General features: G+C 38.3%; 1 protein-coding gene across 1 annotated transcript in view; it reads left to right on the top strand.

The window, feature by feature from the left end:
• WDR41 (WD repeat domain 41) overlaps positions 1–24,890 on the top strand; it is a gene marked incomplete at its 5' end in the record, with an annotated part of 51,137 nt that overhangs the window by 14,751 nt on the left and 11,496 nt on the right. The window contains 6 exons of the mRNA XM_081088792.1: positions 331–379; positions 1,779–1,910; positions 4,984–5,046; positions 9,682–9,793; positions 15,834–15,896; positions 20,963–21,073. Of these exons, the coding sequence (XP_080944918.1) occupies positions 331–379; positions 1,779–1,910; positions 4,984–5,046; positions 9,682–9,793; positions 15,834–15,896; positions 20,963–21,073 (530 nt within the window). The remainder of the gene's footprint in view (positions 1–330; positions 380–1,778; positions 1,911–4,983; positions 5,047–9,681; positions 9,794–15,833; positions 15,897–20,962; positions 21,074–24,890) is intronic.

The following is a 24,890-nucleotide window of genomic DNA, read 5'->3' as shown; positions in this document are numbered from 1 at the left end:
CCTCAGTTTGGCTTTATGTCACTTAAGTCGGGTTTACATATAATTTTAAAGCAAGGAAGGACTTTAAAGTTCCTTTACAGATCTCGCTCATTCTTACATTTCTTGCAGTTTATTCATTGTAACACTGTAAATGGTCTTATCTTTGTATCTTCAGTACCTGGCACAAATCCTAGCAGGTATTCGTCAATATTTGCTAAATTAGCTTAGATAACTTAATCTGCATTAATATTAGTAATTCAGAATATCATTAATAAGGTTTGATGGTTCTTAGTAATTTTAGCACTTAAATGTCACCAGTGACTTATTTTTTAACTTTTTTTCTCTAACCAGATTTGCATCTGCTGGTGATGATGGACTTGTAGTTGTGTGGAATGCCCAGGTGTGTATTGATTTTGTGTGGATTGTGTAATAAAGATATGACTGTATAGTTGAGTATACATTCATAAACACTATCTGGGGATATATCTGCATATTAGTAGACACACTAATTAATACTTGAAAAGGCATACTTGGGAAGATTTCATTTAAATTGGGAGCCAATTTTTTTTTTAAATATATTTTATTGATTTTTTTACAGAGAGGAAGGGAGAGGGACAGAGAGTTAGAAACATTGATGAGAGAGAAACATCAATCAGCTGCCTCCTGCACACTCCCTACTGGGGATGTGCCCGCAACCAAGGTACATGCCCTTGACCAGAATCGAACCTGGGACCCTTGAGTCCGCAGGCTGACGCTCTATCCACTGAGCCAAACGGATCAGGGTGGGAGCCAATATTCTATAATAGAAACTTTTTTAATGAAGATTTTTTCCTGAGAAACAAATACCAAGATGTGAAAATAAAATTTTAATCTTACCGAACAAAACTTACCAGCAACTATGTATGACTCTGAAAATGAATCAAGTGTTGATTTTTGTGGCAATTTTTCTTTCAAAGTGATGATTACATAATGTAACATGCTTCTCATGTTTGAATTTAATAGCAATATAATAAAAGGCTTATTTAAAAAATATTTAAAGCTTAACCAAATTTCTCTGAGACCTCTCTTCCTGATCCTTTGATACTCAGGTTATTCTCTTTTGAAGTATCTATCTTCTCTCATTGATCTGTCAGATCCTCATTTTTCAATGGCTTTGTCTGTGATTAAAGGACTTCTTTAACATGTTCCCTACATTCATGAAACCTTGTAACCTTGGAAAGATGTGTAATCTGTCATAGTTACATTGTGTTTTATAGTGTGTTTATTGGGAAGCCCATGAGGGTCTCATGGGTGGGAACAGCGGTTGCTATTAAATAGAGGTGGCGTGGAGGCTAACTTTATGAGTGGTTGGTACGTTATTGGATAGAGATATATCTGTTGTTGTTGTGCTGCCTTTTTTCCTTTCCACAACTGTATGCCTGTGGAGACTTAAATAACAAATACTTGGATAAGGAGCTGACTTTTTTTTCTTCCACAGCTTTATAACTGTGGGGACTTAAATAACAAATACTTGGATAAGGAGGACTATCTATTTTTACCTACAGATTAAGTTACTGATATTTTTATGCTTAATTTATCCAATTATATTCTTAAAATCATATGGAAAGAATATTCCTTTAAATTTTATATGAAATATGCTAAAATTTGTATTATCTATCAGAAAATACTTAACATTGTTTATGGCTAAGTAATTTCAAATAGAATGTATGCATTTTCTACATAGTGATTCTTCTTAGTGTTGTTAAAGTAATTTAAGTTGTGAAATAATGAACCTGTTAACATTTTCATTGGTATTTCAGACAGGAGAAAAACTTTTGGAACTCAATGGACACACTCAAAAGATAACAGCTATTATTACATTTCCTTCCTTGGAAGCATGTGAAGAAAAAAATCAGCTCATCTTGACAGCCTCTGCTGATAGAACAGTTATCATATCCTTTAGTCTGGAAGAGAGTGAAGTAACTATTGTGACCCAAGGGACTAGTATATACATTATTAGTCTTTAGGTTCTTGGGGCCTGTTTGCACATTCCTCTTTTAGCAAAAATGATTTTGTTCTAGCTTTCATAAAACACTTCTTAAAAGCATTAGGCATCTGAAAAGTATTAGACTTGAAATAGTAGGTTAAGGTGTATTATTGATGGAAACCCCATGACTAAAACTGTTCTTTCTAGAGTTACTATTATATAAAATAGATGAAATGGAGAAAATGAGCTTAAAAATGCTTAGTATCTCAGTTTGCTTTTCAATTTAGGGAAATAAAGATCAGTTGGACTGGAAAATAATTTAGTTTGGTTTTTTTTCCTCCTCATTATACAGCAAAAAATAGTTAATGGCCCCAACCCATAAGAACCTTTTGAGAACCCAGTCTGACAGAAAAGTGAATTGCCATTGGCTCAGTGTTTAATATTACTATTTAGTATTTAAAAATAAAATTTAAAAAGTATGTTACCTTTCTTTCCCCCTTACTTTTAGGTAAAGTTTAAAAATGTAATGGCATTTTATAAATGCTTACATGTGCCACACATTGTTCTGTTTTATATAAATCCATTTGATCCTTACAATAAGAATTTTTGTTCTCATTCACAGATATTAGAGGCAAAGAGGGGTTAAGTAACTTGTCCAAGGTTATGCAGCCAGTATAGGGCAGAAGGTAAGCAGTCTGACTGCAGAGCTGAGTTCTGAACCACTATATAATAATACTGCCTTTTAAAATATTTTCCTTAGCCTGGCCAGTGTTGCTCAGTAGTTGAGCGTTGACCAATGAACCAGGAGGTCAAGGTTCGATTCCCTGTCAAGGCACGTGCCCAGGTTGCAGGCTCAATCCCCAGTAGGGGGCATGCAGGAGTCAGCTGATCAATGATTCTCTCTCATCATTGATCTCATTGATGTTTCTCTCCCTCCCTCTCCCTTCCTTTCTGAAATCAATAGAAATATATTTAAAAAATGTTTTCCATAAACAAATTTAGCCCTTTAATCTTTTTATGAGGAATTTGGATTTGTGAAGGCCATAGCCAAATGCTATGGATAACTGTAATCTCTCATGACCTTTTTTTTTTTAAGTTATCATAGATTACCTTTAAAAAGTCTATGCTCTTTGAAAATTCTGTTTAGCTTCAAGCATTAGTGAAGTAAGTTTCACAGTAAGCTCAAAGGAGTCAGTGTTACTCAGGCTTCTGTAAAACATACACATACTTTATGAAACTTAAACAAGCTTCTCAGCTAAAGTGATTTCTAGACAGGTTGCCAATAGGTGAAAACATTTTAAGAAAAGATTTAAATGGTGATAAATTGTGAGGGGATTACAGTATTATGTAAACAAGAGCATAAAATTCGATGATTTTTAGGTCAGGTTAGCGTTATTGCAACTGCTCTATTGAGGCAAATTATTTTATGGACTAAAGCTCTTTTTTTATTTGTTTTCAGTATCAATATAACCTCTGCAAAAGTAGAATTTAAAGTGCTTTTTTATTAGATGATTTCTAAAGTACTTAGAGGCAATTATTAAAAATTACTGTTACAGTACAGTACAGAGATGAGTAGATGGGACAATATCAGTATAAACTGTACCTGTAAATGATGGTATAGACTCATTTCCTTTGCAGAATGACTTTGTTGAAAATAATTCTGGGGTGCTTTGCTGGCAGTTCTTTTACTCAGGTGAATTCTAAATTAACCCTTTGCAGTCGTTTGTCTACTCTCAGCCACCAAAGCTTTTTTACCGTTCCGGTCGTATGTCTGCTCTCAGCCACCACATTAAGGAACCGTACGAATTTTAACTCTATTCATTCATGTATCAGTTCATAATTTCTCTGAAAGCTCTTAAGTGTCTAAGCGACCTTGTCACGAACCAAAACATTGCCCTGACAAATCGGAGATATCAAAACTCAATATAAACAAACGTGGTCGTTCCACACTCGCCATGCAAAACACCGTGGCGAGTCAGTCGCCTTTTGAGAGTGAAGAAATCGACAAGCTTCGGAGATACTTCGCAGAATTTCAAATAAAGCTTTACAAATTACGTTTAACTGTAATTAGGCATTCTCGCTTGTTAAGATATTTCAAAATAATACTCCAAAATGGCAAAAAGAAAGTTACCGAAAGAAGTGTACTGCGAATCTGAAAGTAACGATGAAGAGTTTTATTTTGGCACCTGGAATACTGACTCTGACGTAGAAAGTGATAACGTTTGTAGTGATTCTACTAGTAGTGACATAGTTCCAAAAAAGAATTAATAAATCTTGTTTATCCTTCATAATCTTGCATGTTATGTATCACTGCTCTTTCAATGGAAATTAATTCCGACCAGTACGACACCCATGTCCAAATTTAATACAACCGCAAAGGGGTAACTCAGCTTGGGCCTTCTCTATTAACTAAAACTTCATTAATTAAATCCTCAGTGTAGATTTAAAACAATTTTGTCGAGTGGTAGTCTTAAAAGTTTGTATGTACATATATATATTTATACATATTATATATATATATTATGTGAATGTGTTTTCAGATATGATGTAACATGTGTATCTTACCATAGGAAGTGGTGTGAAAAATTTGAAAGTCATCATACTCCTTAGTTAAACTAACCTTGGACATTTTATGAGAGGTCCTCTAATTACTTTAAATATGTATACAGGTAATAGGAACACACTGTTACTATCTTTTTTTAACCAGGATAACAGTAGTTAATTATGTCATACACATTAAGAGAGCTTTCAGTCAATATGGTGGACTGTTTTGGAGAATAAACAAAATTTAAACAGTTGCAATATTTAATTTCTATAAAGATTCAGTTTTCAGACCATCCTTTCTGTTGGCATTTTCAAATAGTTTGACAGTAAAATTTACCAGAAAATTATTTTAGGTTGTATGCCTACTGTGCTAAGTTGATGACTCAATATTTTATGCCTTACTTTCTACCTAAATGTGTGACATTTGTGACTTAATTATTGGAAAAGTTATAAGATTTGAAATGTTTAGAAATTGTTTCTTAACATAAATTTAGGTATGGAATTGTGATACTGGCAGGCAAGTTCAAAAAGTGTCATGCTTCCAGTCTACTGTAAAGGTAAGATCATAAGCTGATATTTTATGGTAAAAATTTTTTTGTCTGAGAAAAAACTGTTAAGTTAGTTTGATGAAATTACTTTTGTAGGTTTAAAAAATTATTTCTTCCTGCCCTAGCCAGTTTGGCTCAGTGGATAGAGCCTGTAATGATTCACATTGCAATAAAAGCCCTTATAAAGTACTTTTAGTCGGCCTGTGGACTAAAGACTCCCAGGTTAGATTCTGGCCAAGGGCACATGCCCGGGCTGTGGGCTCCATTTCTCCCCCAGTAGGGGATGTGCAGGAGGCAGCCAATCAATGATTCTGTCTCATCATTGATGTTTCTATCTATCTCTCTCCCTTACTCTCTGAAATCTATTAAAAATATTTAAAAATATTATTTCTTCCACACATAGTTACAGTTATTTTATTCTTCTAAGATTAGGTTTTTGGAAGTATATATTTCAAATGCTAGAATGTTTGAATTTGAACTTACAGCAAGCAATAAATCTCTATAGCAAGATAAGGAAAAAGGTAATACCTAGTATGTTTCTAGAAAGTAATTACAAAAAAAGGCAATCCTTGCAGAATGACCCTATAGTAGTAGTTAGTATGTTTCTTTACTTTGAAATAAAAACATGGAATCATTTGTCCCTCACACTCTGCCTTCTATAAAGTCATAAAGATAAGATATGTTTACAATAGCCAAGATCTGGAAACATCTCAGGTGACCATTAGATGAGTGGATAAAAAGATGTCCATTTACACAATGTAATACTATGCAGCTGTAAAAAAGAAGGAACTCTTAACCTTTGTGACAGAATGGATGATGGACCTGGGAACTTATTATGCTAATTGAATAAGCCAGTCAGAGAAAGACAAGTATCACATGATCTCACTTATATGTAGAATCTAATGAAAAAAATAAACTGACAAACAAGATAGGACCAGAGGCATGGATATATAGAACAGACAACAGACTGACAGATCTCAGAAGGGAGGTGGGTGGGAAGACTGGAAGAGATTAACCAAAGAACATATATGCTTATGTGTGTATAACCCATGGACACAGACAGTAATGTGGTGATGACCTGGTTGGGGTGGAGGGGGGACCTGAGTGGAGGGAAGCAAAAAGATAGGGAAAGGAGGACATCTGTAATAGTGTCAATAGTAAAGAGAAATAATTAGTAGGATAAATTATTCCTAAAAAAAATGTCAGTTACTTAGTTCCAAAACAAAATGTTATGGGGCTAATTGGTTGCTACTGTTAGGTTCATTCATTTTACAAGTATTAATTGGGGCTTATTACATGAAAGGAACTCTGCTACATGTTGGAGAAACAAACCTGGATAACACTTGGTTACTTTGATTCCTACAGAAGAAATTAACCTTAAATGTTCTCACAAATGTGTCTTTCAATAATGTGAGCAAGTTTGGAGAAAGATGCTAGTAAAATGAGATAATGTTTCCTCTTGCTTTAAAGATAACTGATCTCTAAATTGGAGCCAATACTTAAGAAAAAAAAAAAAGAAGAAAAAGAATTGTTGTGTGCCAATTGTCATTATATTCCTGAAAGGCAGCATCTCTGGTAGCCATCTCATGCTACTATGCTCTTCTAATTATCAATTTAGTAAAGTTTATGGGGAAGAAAGTGCCATTTACTGTATTCTTGTATCCAATTTGACAATGTACTGTCTTTGAAGAAGCCATTTAAGTATTGATTTGATCATATCTCTATGCTTTATGTGATCTGAAAGACACCTCTTTTAAATTCCTTAAAAAATACTCTTGTTTTCTGTCTGAGCTCATTAGGTTTCAGATGAAACACCTGAATTGAAGGAACAGGGAAAGAAAAAATTTAGTGTACTGGAGAAATTTCTTTGGTGAGCTGTTTTATGAACTGTTTAATAAAAAGTGCCTAATTCCAGTATGGTGAAAGTACTTTATAAGGGCTTTTACCGTAATGTGAATCAGCTAGACCAGCCGTGGGCAAACTACAGCCCGCGGGCCGGATCCGGCCCGTTTGAAATGAATAAAACTAAAAAAAAAAAAAAAGACCGTACCCTTTTATGTAATGATGTTTACTTTGAATTTATAGTAGTTCACACAAACACTCCATCCATGCTTTGTTCCGGCCCTCCGGTCCAGTTTAAGAACCCATTGTGGCCCTCGAGTCAAAAAGTTTGCCCACCCCTGAGCTAGACAGTTGTATTTACTCCTGCTATGAGTTTCACATTAAAAATCATTAAAAATAGCATTTTACTCACTTTAGTTCAGTGGTTAAAATTGTTTTTGAGCATGCTTTATTAAAGAAATTAGGATCCCTAATAAATATAAGAAATACTGTTTATTTTTTGAACTAGTAAAGTTTTTATAAAGGTTGATATTAGCAAGGAGATGGTGAAATTGTCATTTGAATTGCTGTTGAGAGTATAAATTGATATGATCTTCTGGAAGGTAGTTTGTCATTATGAATGAATCTTAAAAAAAAGATTACATTAATTGACTCAGTGATTCAACTTCTAGAAAACTCTTTAAAGAAAATAATAAGCATGGGCAGAGATTTATGAACAGAAATGTATATTGCAAATATATTTTGTAGATGGATGATTGGCAGTATCCTAATGTCTTTTAGGAAAGTAGTTAAATTATGGTAGATATATATGCTAAAAATGATATTTCAGAAGAATACACAAAGAGTTTGGAAAATTCTAATAAGATGTTAAGTAACAAAAGCAGTAAATGAAAACTAAACCTAGTAATGAATAAAAAGGGTTATATACCATGACCAAGGATTTATCATAGAATATGAGTTTAGTTTAACATTTGAATATTTAATCAATGTAATACACCATAGTAAGAATAAAAGACAAAAAACATGATCATCTCAATAGATGCAGAGAAAGCATTTGACAGACTCCAAACCTCAATAAACTAGGAATAGGTGAGAACTTCCTCAACCTAAGGAAGGGCATCTGTGAAAGCCCCACAGCTAACACTGTGTTAATGGGGAATGACTGACTGAATACTTTCCCCCTGAGATCAGGAACAAACAAGGATGTCTACTCTTGGCATTTCTATTTAATGTTGTACTGGAGGTTCTGAACCAGGGCAATTAGACAATAAAAGAGAAAAGGCATCCACATTGGGAAGGAATACATAAAACTATGTAGAAAAAATAGCTATATAGAAAATTCTATATCCACAACAAAACTATTAGAGCTAAAAATGGATTTAGCAAAGTTTTAGGATACAATTAAGTATACAAAATTAATTGTATTTCTATATACTAGCAGTGAACATTCAAAAATAAAATTGAGAAAACAATTCATTTACAGTAGCATCCAAAAGAATAATATGCTTAGAAATAAATTTAAAAAAGTAATAGGTGACTTGTACACCAAAAGCTACAAAACATTGTTGAAAGAAACTAAAAAAAATCTAAGTAAATGAAAAGACATCCCATATTCATGGATCAGATTTAATATGGTTAAGATTGCAGTACTACCCTGTCTACATATTGGATACAATCTCTACCAAAATCTCAACAGGCTGTTTTTTCCCTACGTTCTTGTTCTTGTTTTGCAGAAATCGATGTAGAAGTGCAGGGGACCCTAGCATAGCTAGAACAATCTTGAAAAGAAATAACAAAGTTGCAAGATGCAAGCTTCCCAATTTGAAAATTTACTAGAAAACTATAGTAATCAAGACAGTGTGGTACTGGCATAAGAATAGATATACAGATCAATGGAATAGACTTAGTTGCTTAAAACAAATATCTCACAGAGTTTGTAGTCAGGAATAGAGAGCAGCTTAGCTGGATAGTTCTGGCTCAGTGTTTCATGAGGTTGTCATCTGAAGGCTTGACTGGATTTGGAGGTTCCTAGGGGACTCACATGCTTGGGAAGTGTTGGTGGTTGTACAGAGGCTTCACTTTCTTGCCGGGGGCGGGGGGGGTGTCTTTCTCCATGTGGCTGCTTATGTGTGTTTGCCCTAGAGAGAGTGACCTAAAAGAGGAGCAAGGAGGAAACCACCATTTGTCTTATCCATATAATAAAAGGGTAATATGCAAATTGACCCTAACAGCAGAACAACTGGGAATGATTGGTCACTATGACACACACTCACCACCAGGGGGCAGACGCTCAATGCAGGAGCTGCCCCCTGGTGGTCAGTGTGTTCCCACAGGGGGAGCTCTGCTCAGCCACAAGCCAGACTGCCTGCTGCCAGCATAGCGGTGGTGGCGGGAGCCTCTCCCGCCTCCTCAGCAGCGCTAAGGATGTCCGACTGCAGCTTAGACCTGCTCCCCGCTGGCAAGTGGACATCCCCCGAGGAGCGGGCCTAAGCCAGCAGGTGGACATCCCCCGAGGGGTCCCAGACTGCAGGAGGGTACAGGCCGGGATGAGGGACCCCCCCCCCCCAAGTGCACACATTTTTGTGCACCGGGCCTCTAGTGTCTTTATAAGTCACACACTATCCTTTCTGCCACATTCTATTCATTAGACGCTAGTCACTTAGTAGAGCTCACATTCAAGGGCAGGGTAGTTAGGCTTCACCTCTTGAAGGAAAGGGTATCAAAGAATTTAGAACATATTGTAAAACCACCAATGAATGCATGAACTGCTAAACTTACGTATATTTCTCATAAATTTTGCAGTGTTTAACTGTTCTTCAGAGACTAGATGTTTGGCTCTCTGGTGGGAATGACCTATGTGTGTGGAACCGAAAATTAGATCTCCTATGTAAGACTAGTCACCTTTCTGATACAGGTAAAAAACAAATCAAGGTAATTGTGAACCATGAGTGACAGACTCTAAAAGACACAGAATCTTCAAAGAGACTTTCCATGTACAAAGGGGAGGGGGAGGGTACTTTTCTTTGCAGTTCTGAATATACTGGTAAAATGTAGCCATAGTCTCCAGGTTGGTTAAGGGTTGTGTAAAATATATTTTCATCAAATTGGAAGGAAAAGATTCCCCTCCTTTTGGATTCCTTATCCCTTCTAACAGAATTTCTCAAAGTGGTCAAGAAAAACCTTCTAATATAAGATCATCAAACTCTAAATGGAGTTTGATGAGCATGTTGATACCTGAAAGCACTTTTATGGCTTTACAATAGCACTTTTAAAAAATATTTTAGATCACTTGTCTTTCAATAGATTTCTTAGGATGACCTCATTTTACATTTGGTTTTACTAAAAAGTTTATTCATGAGCAAACTTACTAACAAAATTCTATTTTCTCAGAATTCTGTTAATAGACAATTTTTTGTCTTAACAGAAAAAAAATCAATTTTGACTTCTATAGATACCAAGGATTTTAAAGAATAAAATTAAAATTTATTCAGAGTAAAAACATCCTATCTAATAAAAGAGAAACATGGTAATTGGTGTATGACCGCTACCCTTCCCATTGGCTAATCAGCGAGATATGCAAATTAACTGCCAGCCAAGATGGCGGCCGGAAGCCAGGCAGCTTAAACTGAACATGAGGCTTGCTTGCTTCAGTGACGGAGGACTGCAACGTTCCCCGCCTGCGTTGCCGGCCTCTGAGCCTACAGTTTAAAAAACATTGTAACAAATATAGAAGCTAAACAAAACCCCAGAAACCTACTTTCAGTGAGCCCGGGATCTCAGAGCTGGTGTTGATACAGAGTTTCGATTATAGAACCGAAACAAACCAGATACCTGTTTTCAGCAGCTGAGGCCTCAGAGCTGGAGCCAAGCCTCAGAGCTAAAGCTGGCCCAGAATAAAAAAAGAAAAAAAAGAAAAAAAGGAGCAGTTGGGAGCTTCAGTCCCAGCCTGAAAACAGCCCTCAGCCCCTCACCCAGACGGGCCAGGCACCCCAGTGGGGACCCCCACCCTGAAGGGTGTGTGACCAGCTGCAAACAGCCATCATCCCCTCATCCAGGCTGGCCAGGCACCCCAGTGGGGACCCCCTCCCTGATCCAGGACCCTTCAGGGCAAACCAGCTGGCCCCACCCATGCAACAGGCCTCTATTCTATATAGTAAAAGAGTAATATGCCTCCCAGCACCGGGATCAGTGGAGCTGAGAGGCCTCCCAGCACCGGGATCAGCGTGACGGGGCAGCGCCCAAACCCCCTGATCGCCCTGCGGCTCTGTGTGTGACAGGGGCGGGGCCACAACCTCCCTATCGGCCCTGCTCTGTTCGTGACAGGGGAAGGCGCCCCAACCCCCTGATCGGCCCTGCTCTGTGCCTGATAGGGGGGAGCTCCCCAACCCCCTAATCACCCTGTGGCTCTGTGTGTGACAGGGTGCGGCGCCCCAACCCCCCCACCCCACGGGCCTGCTCTGTGTGTGACGGGGTAGAGCCATAACCTCCCCATCCGCCCTGCCCTGAGTGTGAGAGTGGCGGTGCCCCAACCCCCTGATTGGCCCTTCGCTGTGCGTGACAGGGGGAAGCTCCCCAACCCCCTGATCGGCCCTGCTCTGTGTGTGACAGGGGGCAGCGCCCCAACCCCCTGATTGGCCCTGCTCTGTGCGTGACGGGGTGGCGCCACAACCTCCCCATCGACCCTGCCTTGAGTGTGACGGGGCGGTGCCCCAACCCCCCAATCGGCCCTACCCTGAGCGTGACTGAGGGTGGCATTGAAACCTCCCAATCCGCCCTGCTCAGTGCATGACAGGGGGCGGCACCCCAACTCCCCAATCGGCCCTGCTCTGAGCCCGACCAGGGGCTGCACCTAGGGATTGGGCCTGCCCTCTGCCACCCAGGAGCAGGCCTAAGCCAGCAGGTCGTTATCTCCCGAGGGGTCCCAGACTGCGAGAGGGCACAGGCCGGGCTGAGGTACCCCCCCTTCCCCACCGAGTGTACAAATTTTTGTGCACCGGGCCTCTAGTTTAAGTATAAATGAGTAAATGACAGTAACCATGAAGTTATGTGATACACTATTAACTATTTTTGTTCTAAAGGTAATCAAATGAGCCCATGGACATCCTATAATGAATATTATTAATTATTGACATCTTAAAGGTAGTAGTAGCTCCGTGATTTGAATAGATAGTTCATAATTGGAAATAGCTTATCTCTACATAGATATTATAAAATAGCATGAAAATTATGTGATATCTTAGCAAAATTCAATCCATACCTTATTAGGATTTACAATTTAACCTTTCAAGTCAACATTGGACCACTAGTAATCTTGTTTGAATCTAGAGTGCATATTTATGTTTACTATTATCATGAATTATATCTATTTACATGTACATATTTCTTTCATTAGCCTGTGGTCATATGTGAATTTTACTCCATGAATAATTAGTATAGACATACCTTGGAGATAGTGCAGGTTTGATTCCAAACCACTCTCAGTAAAGCGAATATTTCAATAAAGTGAGTCATGATTTTTTTGGTTTCCTAGTACATATTACAGTTACACTATACTGTAGTCCAGGGGTCCTCAAACTACGGCCCGCGGGCCACATGCAAATACAAATATTGTATTTGTTCCCGTTTTGTTTTTTTACTTCAAAATAAGATATGTGCAGTGTGCATAGGAATTTGTTCATAGTTTTTTTTTAAACTATAGTCCGGCCCTCCAACGGTCTGAGGGACAGTGAACTGGCCCCCTGTTTAAAAAGTTTGAGGACCCCTGCTGTAGTCTATTAAGTGCACTATAGCAGTCTGTCTAAAAAATGTATATAACTTAATTAAAAACATTTTATTGGTAAAAAATGCTAACCATCATCTAGGTTGGGGTGGCTGTGGCAATTTTTAAAAATAAGACAGTGAAATTTGCCTCACCAATGGACTCATTTTGTGAATGATTTCTCTGTAGCACATGATGCTGTTTGATAGCATTTTATTTACAGTAGAATCTCTTTCAAAATTGGAGTCAATCCTCTCAAATTCTGCCAACACTTTATCATCTAAGTTTATGTAATATTTTAAATTTTTTGTGGTTATTCAACAGTCTTCACAACATTTTCACCAGGAGTAGATTCCATCTCAAGAAACCACTTTTTTTTTTTTTTTCCTGATCCATAAGAAACAACTCATCTGTTTAAGTCTTATCATGAGATTTCAGCAATTCATTCACATCTTCAGGCTCCACTTCTAATTCTAGATCTCTTGTAATTTCTGCCACATCTGTAGTTACTTCCTCCACTGAAGTCTTGAACCACTCAGTCGTCTATGAGGGTTGGAATCAGCTTCTCCCAAACTCCTGTTAATGTTGATATTTTGACCTCTTCCCATGAATCATGAATATTGTTAGTGGCATCTAGAATGGTGCATCCTTTCCAGAAGATTTTCAATTTATTTTGCTCAGATCCATAAGAGGAGTTACTAACTACGGCAGCTCTAGTCTTAACAAAATGTATTTCTTAACTTATAAGATTTGAAAGTCCAAATTACTCCTTGATCCATGGGCTGCAGAATGGATGTTGTGTTAGCAGCCATGAAAACAAGATTAATCTTGTACATCTTCCATCAGAGTTCTTGGTTGCCAGGTGCATTGTCAATGAGCATTTATATTTTTTCTAGGTCTCAACGGTGGGCTTAGAATATTCAGTAAACCATGTGGTAAATAGATATGCTGTCATCCAGACTTTGTTGTTCCATTTATGGAGCACTAGCAGAGTAGATTTAGTATAATTCTTAAGGGCCCTAGAATTTTCAGAATGGCAAATGAGCTGTGGCTTCAACTTCAACTAACTCATCAGCTGCATTAGTACCTAACAAGAGACTCAGCCAGTTCCACTCTAGCCATGAAAGTACTAGATGCATCTTCCAAAAGAGGCTGTTTCATCTGCATTGCAAATCTGTTGTTTAGTAACCAACCACCTTCTTAGCTAGATCTTCTGGATAACTTGCTGCAGCTTCTACATTAGCACTTGTTGCTTCACCTTGCATTAAAAAAATTTTTTTTATTGATTTCTGAGAGGAAGGGAGGGGGGAGAGAGAGAGAAACATCAATGATGAGAGAATCATTGATCAGCTGCCTCTGGGGATCAAGCCTGCAACCTGGCATGTGCCCTGACAGGGAGTTGAACCATTACCTCCTGGTACATAGGTCAACGCTCAACCACTGAGCCATGACAGCTGGTCATACTTCTGTTTCTATTATTTTATAAAATTATTTATAAAAAATTTTTAGCAAAGTTTTCCACATCTAGAATTCTTTTCTTCCTAACCTTCCCTGTGCTCTCCTGTCCCTTTTACTTTTTTATATTGTACTGCTAATTCCTTCCTTTTGCCCTCCTCTACAATCACTTCTTCTTCCTTATACTTGGGAAATGCATAAAATACTGTTAAACCTATGTGGAGAAAAGATTTTAGAGACTTACTCCCCAAACTACAAGAGTCTTTTGATAGGTAGAGAGTAAAGTAAAGGAGTATAATATTTTCCAAATTTGAATATATGTTATAAATTACTTTTATATAAGTTATATATATTTCATACTGGAAAAATTAACTTTAATAGTTTTTGTACCTGCACATGTGGTGATTCTGAATTTAATACTTCAATTCTTTAAGTCTTACTAACAAAAGTAATAATTATTACATATGTTATAGAAGTTATAGTTACACTATAAAAAGTTACTGAGAACTCTATATTTAAATAAATAAGTGAGCCTGGCCAGTGTGGCTCAGTGGTTGAGTGTCAACCTATGAACCAGGAAGTCACGGTTCGATTGCCGGTCAGGGCACATGCCTGGTTGCGGGCTCAATCCCCAGTGCGGGGCATGCAAGATGCAGCTGATCAATGATTCTTTATCATCATTGATGTTTCTATCTCTCTCCCTCTTTCTTCCTCTCTGAAATCAATAAAAATATATTTTTTAAAAATATAAACAAGTGAAAGATGTTGAATTGTTGAATCTAATTAATTTTGTAAATATTAATTAATTAAAAACATGTTATGTAAAAGCCCCTTTCTGCCCTGGCTGGTTTTGCCCAGTGGATAGAGCGTCGGCCTGCGGACTGAAAGGTCCCAGGTTTGGTTCCGGTCAAGGGCATGTACCTTGGTTGTGGGCACATCCCCAGTAGGAGGTGTGCAGGAGGCAGCTGATCGATGTTCCTCTCTCATCGATGTTTCTAACTCTCTATCCCACTCCCTTCCTCTCTGTAAAAAATCAATAAAATATATTAAATAAATAAATAAATAAATAAATAAATAAATAAAAGCCCCTTTCTTAGCTGTTGACTGCTGGCTAACTCATTTACTGCCAGGGAACCCACTCAGGATTCTTTTTTTTTTTTTTTTAAATATATTTTATTGATTTTTTTACAGAGAGGAAGGGAGAGGGATAGAGAGTTAGAAACATCGATTATGAGAAACATCAATCAGCTGCCTCCTGCACCCCCCCCCCCCTCCCATCAAGGATGTGCCCGCAACCAAGGTACATGTCCCTGACCGGAATTGAACCTGGGACCCTTCAGTCCGCAGGCTGATGCTCTATCCCCTGAGCCAAACCGGTTAGGGCCCCACTCAGGATTCTTAAATTTAAAGTAAGGAAAATGCCAATTTTATATCTCCTTTGAGCTAGGTGTATTATAAATGGTGAGGGTGATTATCTTAAGGGATCCTTGGTAAATAAGTTTATCATAATGTTCAAAGAGTATATCCTACCCTTACTAGATCAATAGTCTTCCAAAGGCCTCACCAGTTTTTCACAAAATCATTTTCTGTGTATAAGCAAGCAAGTGTGATATAGAAAATTGTGTGTGCTTTTTTGTGACCACTCCCTTTATTGTAAATGACTGACATAAAACTGAGAATGCTTTTGTTTTTTATGTAACCATAAAGAAAATAATTTTACCTTTGTTTTATATTTTTGAAGGGATCAGTGCTTTGATTGAAATACCTAAGAGCTGTGTTGTGGCAGCAGTTGGCAAAGAATTGAGTGAGTATGACTCTTTTTTTCTTCTATTTTCAAAAAATTTTAAACTAGAACTTGTATACACATTTTAGAAAGACTAGTTAATATTTCATTTAAGGAACATCTGCCCCTGCCCCAGTCTTGGTCTCCTGGGATTGTTGAAGTGATATGGAGACCTAGACATTTTCATGATATTAAGTCAGTTTTTGTCCTACCCTTGTCCTAACATAGCCAGGTGGGGCAGCTAACCTCACTCCTCTTATGCCAGAGAAGACCCATAGTCCTCTCTGTTGCTGATCTGTACACATACACTTATTTGACAAAAAAATAAAAAATAAAAAAAAATAACCACATAAAACAACTGTCAACATTTTGGCAACTAAAAACTTGAGTTGGGAGGGTCAAAGGAGGATTTGGGGAATTTACTAAGGTAGGAACTGTGGAGTTTTTGCCTCAGGAAGCCAGAATGGGGCCCATTATCTTTGGGGCAGTTTATGCCATTTCCCTTAGAGTAGTGGAATAGCAGAGGAAGGGGTAGGTAGCAGAGGCCTTTTGTAAATGTATTAATTATGAACATCTGAAGGCCACTTTCTTAGCTTTTGACTATTAGTTAACTCATTTACTATCAGGGAGCCTACAGTGAAGAAAGCCTTTTGTGCTCACTGCTTTGCGAATGGAATTTGGGTGCCAGAATTGATAGAGTAAACATGCTTCTTAAAAGCTGCTTCTTTCTTGCCATTCGGTATTGCTTGTGCTACTTCTTCCAGAGACCAGCCCTGAAATTTGCTGTGACTACCAGTTGGCATGTTTGCAAAACCCAATGAGACGTGAACTCAGTAGTTCTCAAACTTGAGTGTGCATTAGAATGACCTGAAGGGCTTATTACAAACACAAATTACTGGGTTTACCTCCCAGAGTAATTCAATAAGTCTAGACTGGGGCCTGAGCTCTGTATTTCTAATAGGTTCCCATCTCACTTGTGGTGTTCTCCTCAGGCTCTCATTACCTTTCTTAACTACGAATGTTGCATTAAGTCTCCTACTTACCTTTCTTCCTCTACTTTAGTGCTTGTCAGTGCCTTCTGATCCTCTGGTTTAGCGCTTCTCATATATATTCTTCAGTAGATGCTAGAAGGATCTATCTAAAATGCAGACCATTCTCCTGCTTTTAAAGGCTTTGGTGGCTTCCTATTGCCTACAGCAGTCATTTCTAGGCTCAAATTTCTGACTAGTACAAAAGTTTAGATTTTTAGAGCTCAACATAGAGTTGCCAGATTTTTATTTTGCTTAGTAAAACTAATAAACAACAAAAAAAGCTATCATTTACCACTTTCATTTTGTAAAAATTACTTTTTAACAACAAAGTATGAAGAACATGATCTCAAAAAGAAGTAATAGGACTTTAAATTGAATATATTTACTTTCATGTGGCTCTTATTTTTTCTTATTTTTGCCCCAGATGAATAAAATTTTTGCCCCAGAGCAGCAGTTGCCAACCTTTCGGACCTCACAGACCACCAGTTGGCGACTGCTGCCCTAGAGGACCAGTGTAAGTTCATCACTACCGTGCAGGATAAAGTGCAAAGTTTTCAACATATCAAATCAGGCCCTCCAGTACCTTTCTCCTCCTATATCGCTGGCTTGTCAATACTGAATCGCCTGGGATTCCCCCACCTAAGGTGTTTCTCACCTTTATGCCTTTATTTCTGCTGTCACTCTGTATCAGGTTTATCCTCCTGCTCATTGTCCTCTTTGATCCGGCTAATTCCTACTTACTCTTTAAGAGCTCAGCTCCAGTATCTTTTGAGGAAGAAGGCTTGCTTACTTAATACCACCTCCCCTCCCCTTCCACTGTGTTGTCATAATCTCACATCTATCATTTCATTTACTACTTTAAAAAAAGACTTCTGTTTACTTTTTGTTCTCTCCTTGCCCTCCTTTTCAGAATATGAGCTACTTGGAGACTGGAACTTTCTTATTCATCTTTCTGTTAACAGATAAGAAATTTTTATTGACTGGATGAATGAATTAGTGAATTCATTAAAACACTACTAAAAGCAACATTAATGCTTCAACTGAAGTTAGAGTATCATCTAAAAAAAGAAGTGAAAGTTGATTTTATTCAGAAAGTAATTTATAAAAATACATAATATTCTTTAAAATGAGGTTCTGCATTTTATTTAATTTTGTCATAAAATAAATATATAATGCTATTTTTTCTTATGGAAAAATAAATTTCATTCCTGTAAATGGGGTATCTTTTCTATTTCCAAGACCAAGCTTGTACCTATATACTTGGTTTTCAGTGTTCTATTTCAGTTTCTCTCTTTCTGTGTGAAGGTTCCTTTCAACAGGAAGTATAAGTTCTGTGTGCACCAGCTTCAGTGACTTTGAAGCTTTACTGGCTATCAGTGCTGAGACCTCATCCTGGCTCAGAAGTCTAGGATATTTTTCCTAATTTTTTAGAATTTATTATTGCTTCTCTTTTGTTCTCTGATTTGTTTTATTTTTTTGAATTTATTACTTGTCTATAGAGGCCATATTTATGCTCACTAAACAGTTTCATGTTATCTTAGTACTTTGTAGTTCTTTGTAGAGCCCTACTTTATAGTTTTCTTCTTTTTGTCAGTATTTCAGGTTATTATATGTTAGTTTGAGTAGACAATATATTGCTTTTTATTCCACAATCCCAATCTCAAGATCATTTGGTGGGATTTCAACTGAAATAGAATGTTCATATAACTCTGATAGGTATGAGGAAGAATTCCCTTTGTGTTGACTGAAATACCTTTTTATTTCAACAGCCACAGTTAGAAGGTAAATGGCTGCCAGGATTAAATAACCTTGCTAGAGATTTGTAGCTGGTAAAAATTGTCTAGAGACAGAATGAAATGTGGCACTGACTATTTTCCAGGGAGGAATGTGAGAAAGAAGAGAGATTAATAGTTAGCCACCACTTGGAAAGGATATGATCTCTGAGACATCCCCACTTCTAAGATATGAGTCATCTTAATCTGTGAGCATCTACAACATTGGGTAGAGTGGTGTATTGTAGCATTTAATACATCTATTATAAGCTTGTTTATAGGTCTCCCTACCACTGTAGACTATGAGTGGTTCAGGGCAGTGACTAGGCCTTATTCACATTAGAGATCTAATTTCCTGGAACATAGTAGATGTTTAGTAAATGCTTGTTGATTGAATCACTCTAGTTTATTTGATTTGGGGTTTGCTGTATTGATTAAAGTTAGGATTCACATTAGTTTAAATAAAACTATTTGTTAAAGTCAGATAACAAGTAAAGTAACCCATTGAAAATCTGTACTCAAAAGAATTGTATGCCACACAAAAATTATAGGCATATTATCCTCAGAGTTTATAATTTAACTAGAGTCCCAGTGCATGGATTTGTGCAGTGGTGGGGTCCCTCAGCCTGGCCTGCAGGGATCAGTGGACCTCTGTGCTACCACAGCCCAGCCTTACCCGCCAGCTCATCGGGCTCCAGCTCACTGTCTGCGTCAATCCCGCGCAGCAAGTAGTGTGTGAAGTGGCAGGCAGCTGGGGAGGAGCCCAAGCCCACGTTGGGCGCCGCACTGCTCTCACTCATCCCGGCGCCACTGCACCTGCCGCTGCTACTTGGGCGTGCAGGGGGAATGTCTGCAGGAGAGGCTTGCACTGTTGCAGCTGCACTCACCAGCTGTCAGCCTGGCATCTGGCGCCTGTCAGCTGAGCAGTGCTCCTGCTGTGGGAGCACACTGACCACCAGAGGGCAGCTCCTGTGTTGAGCATCTGCTCCCTGGTGGTCAGTGTGCATCGCAGCAACTGGTTGTTCTGCCGTTTGGTTGATTTACATATTCTGCTTTTATTATATAGGACTAGAGGCCCGGTGCACAAAAATTTGTGCACTGGGGGGCGGGGGGGGGTCCCTCAGCCCAGCCTGCGCCCATTTTCAGTCCGGGACCCCTTGGGGGATGTCCACCTGTCGACTTAGGCCCACTCCCCAGGGATCAGGCCTAAGCTTGCAGTCAGACATCCTTCTGGCAGCCAGGGAGCCCTCGGGGGATGTCCGACTAAAGGCTTAGGCCCCCAAGGGAGCTGTGATGAGGAAGCTGGGGTGACAGAGGAGCCACGCTGTCCCGCCCCGCTGCCCTGGGTCGGGCCGCACACGGGACACCCAGATGGCGGCCGGGCAGGCTGGCGGATCGCTGCTGCCCTGCCCAGCTGCCCTGGGTCGGGTCGCACACGGGATGCCTGGATGGCGGCCAGGCGGGCTGGCCAATCCCTGCTGCACCACCCGGCCGCCCCGGGTTGGGTCGCACACGGGATGCCTGCCACCCTGGGTCACAGATAGCAGGCCCGGATGGCAGCAGGGCAGGCGGGATGGCGCTGTCCCGCCCTACCGCCCCAGGTGGCAAATAGCAGGCCCAGATGGCGGTGGGGCAGGCGGGATGGCGCTGACCCGCCCTGCCTGCAGTATGCAAATTAGCTGCCATCTTTGTTGGTGGTTAATTTGCATATCATGCTGATTGGCCAATGGGAGGTGTAGCAAAGGTATGATCTATTACCATGTTTGTCTATTATTTATTATATAGGATGGTGTATGCCTAGGTATCAAGAAAACTTTAAAAATATAAAAGCAACTGCTGAAGTCTTCTCTGAGTTTAAGTTAAACATAAATTTGTAGCTTGTTTTGTAGCAATGCTTACTGGCCTGGGAACATGAGTACAGAAAGCTGATGGTGGAGATGATTCACTGATGTGGGCCAGTCAATAGCTAGGTAGAGAGTGAGGCAGGATAGCCCGACTGCAGTGGAGCCCTGGAAAGGATTGGGGTAGTGGAATTAGAAGAGTTTTGATAAAGGAACAGAATTCTAAGCACACACTCACTTGGGATTTTAGTAGATCATTTCAAACATCTCAAGCATTTGAAAGAAATATTTTAAAGTAGTATGAATAAGGCTCCCTTTGGAGATAGGTTTTCAATATTTTCAGTATTAGACATTTCTAACTTAATGAAATACTGGTGTTTTGAGCAGAAATATAATTTTATCTTTGACTATTGTAATAAAATTATATCTCTCTTTTCATGTAGTAATTTTCAGGTTGGTAGCACCCATAGAAGGATCACTAGAATGGGATATTCTTGAAGTTAAGCGCCTCCTTGATCATCAGGATAATATTCTCTCATTGGCTAATATCAATGGTAAGCTGAATGTGTATATGCTTATATTATGTAAAATTTTATACTTGTTAACATAATCTGTTATGAACTTCAGTCTTGTTTTGTTCTAGGATTTCTCTAATTATCTTCATTGAAATAATTTTGATTAGTAGGGATTGGCAGTCTTTTATATGTGAAATTCAAGGCAGTGGAACTAATGAAGTTTCCTAGATTGGTAGGGTTAGATTTAGGCACAAGGAGAATAAAGTGAGGAGAGAGAAGAGATGGAGGAGAGCATCATTATCATGGGCTCTGTGGGATGATTGTCATAGGCTGTAAATACTAATGCTTAGTAGCATTTTGGAATTTTTGGCAAATGGTTCTGGCTAGTCCCAGTTTTGTAGACCACACAGTATGATTTATATAGCAAGTTACATACTTACAGTTGAATGAGCAGGATTTAAGGCAATTGTTTTCATGATTGAAGACTATCAGAAAATAACACCAAGCTAAGGTAAAGGTCTGCAGAAAATGGGTCATATCTGTTCTTCCTCATGATTGTGAATTTTGACTTGCTAGACTCCTATTTAGCTTCATAATAATTTTTAAAAATATTTTGTATTGATTTTTTTTTTTTTTTTAGAAAGAGGATGGGAGAGGGAGAAAAAAAGAGGAGGGAGGGATGTGAGAGGGAGAGAGAGAAACATTAATGTGAGAGAGAAACATTGATCAGTTGCCTCCTGTGCATAACCAACAAGGGGACTGAACTCGCAACCTGGGCATGACCTTTTGGTGCATGGGACGACTCAACCAACCAGGGAAACTTCATAATGATTATAATGAGTATGTTCTGTAAGCCCAGTCTGACATCAGACGGCAGGATAGGATCCCAATAAACAAATCCTGGCATTTACCTAGTTCACTTTCAAATAAAGTGGCATATCATCAGTTATTCTGGGTGATCTGTGTTGAGGTCAGATGAGAGACCTTCTGGGTGGCTTTACTTCTATAGTCTGGAGGAGACTGTAAGAAGCTTCTGTAAGATGCCATAATATTATAGTGGGAGGATTGGACTGCACCCCCTGACCTGAGACCTGGGTTGGCTCTTTTGAGCAATACTTTGCATAAACATGTGGCAAAGGAAAAGAGCGGCACAGACAGCACTAACTGTAGTCTCCATTTGTATGCCATTTAGTAACATTTTTCAGTACATCAGTGAGAATGTTCCTTCCACTTCCACAGTCCTCTTCTCCAACAGCCATCTTCTTGTACAACCAGCTGCAAGTCTTTCTAAGGACTAGATTTGTCTATGGTGATAGAAGTAACAATGTTGGGAGCACTCCTTTATTTCTCTCTGGGGGCTCTTTTTCCTCTAGCCATGGATGGCAGCACAAAAGGCAAATTCTTATTTTAAAGACCCTGTGGCACTGAGCCATAAGCTCCAAGGCCTCAGAGCTCCTGGAGAAAGCACAGCTGTGTTCTGACCCATTGAACTGGTCATGCCTAGTTGTCTTGTTTTAGTGGCGAAGCATTGGTACCATTGACCCAGCATGGTTCCTTAATAATGTTGATGGAATGTTACTGAGGTAGCCTTAACTTCATGGCACTTCTTTTGCTGTGTGATGATATGTAGAGAAGTTAATAACAGTTTAACCAAGAAAACTTTTTCCAACTTCTCACGGTGAGGAAAATGGAACACTAAAGCAAAAAAAAAATAATGAAAACTACAGAAAAGCCCTAGTACTTTTTACTTTATAAACTCCATGACTGTAAATTTACACTACAGATAATAAGGATATATAGGAATCATATATGGTTGAGTAGTCTAGTAAGATGTGAACATGACATTGTGACAGTCTGATCTTGTACGTAGGCATGTCTGCCTTGCTGCAGATTTTGGCAGTTTTGAAATGATTATGTTGTACAGTTCTCAGCTCCACCCTCAGCCCTGCTTCTTTGTCCCACCAATTCCAATGAAAGGTGTGGCCAGTTACTGGGTTTGTAACTCACAGGGGAAGTGCATTTTTAGTGAGGGCCCCAGGACAATCTTAGAATGGTAGACAAATGTGAATAATGAATACCAAGTTGCCAAAGATATCTGAATGCCTGGCAGAAAGTTTTCTAAGGTAGACATACAAGATAAACCTTGCTTCTATCTTTTGGCAAAAGGCTCTGGGTACTTCATTTATTTTATTCCTTTGAGTGTGTGTGTGTGTGTGTGTGTGTGTGTGTGTTGACAACATTGTACTTCACAAAGTATTAGTACTTGGGAGGGATGGGTAGACAGATGCCAGGTGGTATTTTCATACTAAGCGACTCTTGAAAGTCCATCTACATATAATACATCATTGAGGTTGTTTTGTGTGAAACATTTTGAATGACCTGTTTGGGAATATAAATAATTTACACAGCGATAAACTGCATTGAATTAGGGGAGTGCCAGTAATTTTGTTTTTAGTGAAAAATTTCAAGTGGACACGGATACTTTTATCTATTGCATAGGTGAATCAAACACTTGGAGGATTAAGTCAGAGCAGGCAACTTTGTGGTTTCAGTAGGTTACATTAACTGTGTTAGGACACATGCAGAGTTAAAGTCAAGGATCTTCACTCCTTATTTTCTCTAGTTCTTTTGTAGTTTGACTGAAGTTGGAAAGAAGAGGAAAAGGGATGTGAAAGAAGGTCATGGAAAGATTAGTACTCCCTTAACTTTCTCACTATTAAAATTAGAAGCCTATTTCTCTCTACGGATGAGAAATGAACTTAGAGCAAATTTTATAGAGTCTGTTAATAGACTATAGAAAGTGGAGTTGGCATGAAGATAGAGTAATGTTTACATGTATGATTGCTGGTAATTATTTCTAAGAGATTATTCATCTAGTTAGATTTCTGTACTGGTTTATTTGATAAATGGAATTATTAAATAATAATTAACTCATCTCTGTATTCCTAAATTACAAGTAACTGGATGTTTTAATACCATTAATAGGGAATAATACCAGGGGCTCAAAATAATACCGGCATTCAAAAATAACATTTGATGTCTTCTTCAAATGGCTAAACGTTTATTATTTAATTTGATTTTTACAATCATCCTCATTTAATGCATGAGAAATCCAAGCTAGAGAAAGGTTAAATGATTTTTAAAGACCACATGGCTAGTAATAGGCAGGAGCAAAATTAGAACTTGGCTTTCTAAACTCACATTGCATTGTTCTATTCTACCTTACCCTAAATGTATAAAAATTAAAATAAATTACATGATCATTTTTAGTCTCAGCAGTTGAACATTTTCTATTAAATATATAATTTGTAAAGTATCTTAGTTGGTCCACTAATTTCATTTTCTTTAAAGGACTTAAAACCTTATAATTGTACAAGTAATACATAGTCATAGTAGAAAAATGAGAAAATAGTGAGAAACATAAAAAATGTAAAAATTAAAATAAAAATTCCCCCACCATACAGTGTTACGCATTAGTCCATATACTTCTAGGTGTTTTTCTGGGCGTATGTATGTGTGTATATGTGTATGCATATGGTTTTCTGTTCTGTAACAGTTTGTCATGAGTATATTTGCATATCAATATAAACATACTCTATAACTTAATTTTCAATAACAGCATTACCATTTCATTTTATGGATGCCTTATTTATTTAGTCACCAATTGTATGTTTAGGTTATCTTCAGACTTTTAATACTATGTATAACAACCTTTTATATATGTCTTTTATGTATACTTTCCTCTGGATAAATTTCTGTAAGTGGACTTGTTTTTATCAATGGGTTTACATTTTTTTAAAGGTTTTGATGTGTATTTCCAAATTTGAAGGGATTATATCACTTTATACTAGAATAT

This window comes from Myotis nattereri (genome assembly GCF_964212035.1).
Source record: "Myotis nattereri genome assembly, chromosome: 4".
Classification (NCBI taxonomy): Eukaryota; Metazoa; Chordata; class Mammalia; order Chiroptera; family Vespertilionidae; genus Myotis; species Myotis nattereri.
Note: the sequence above shows the minus strand (reverse complement) of the source record. Positions and strands in the feature narration are given on the sequence as shown.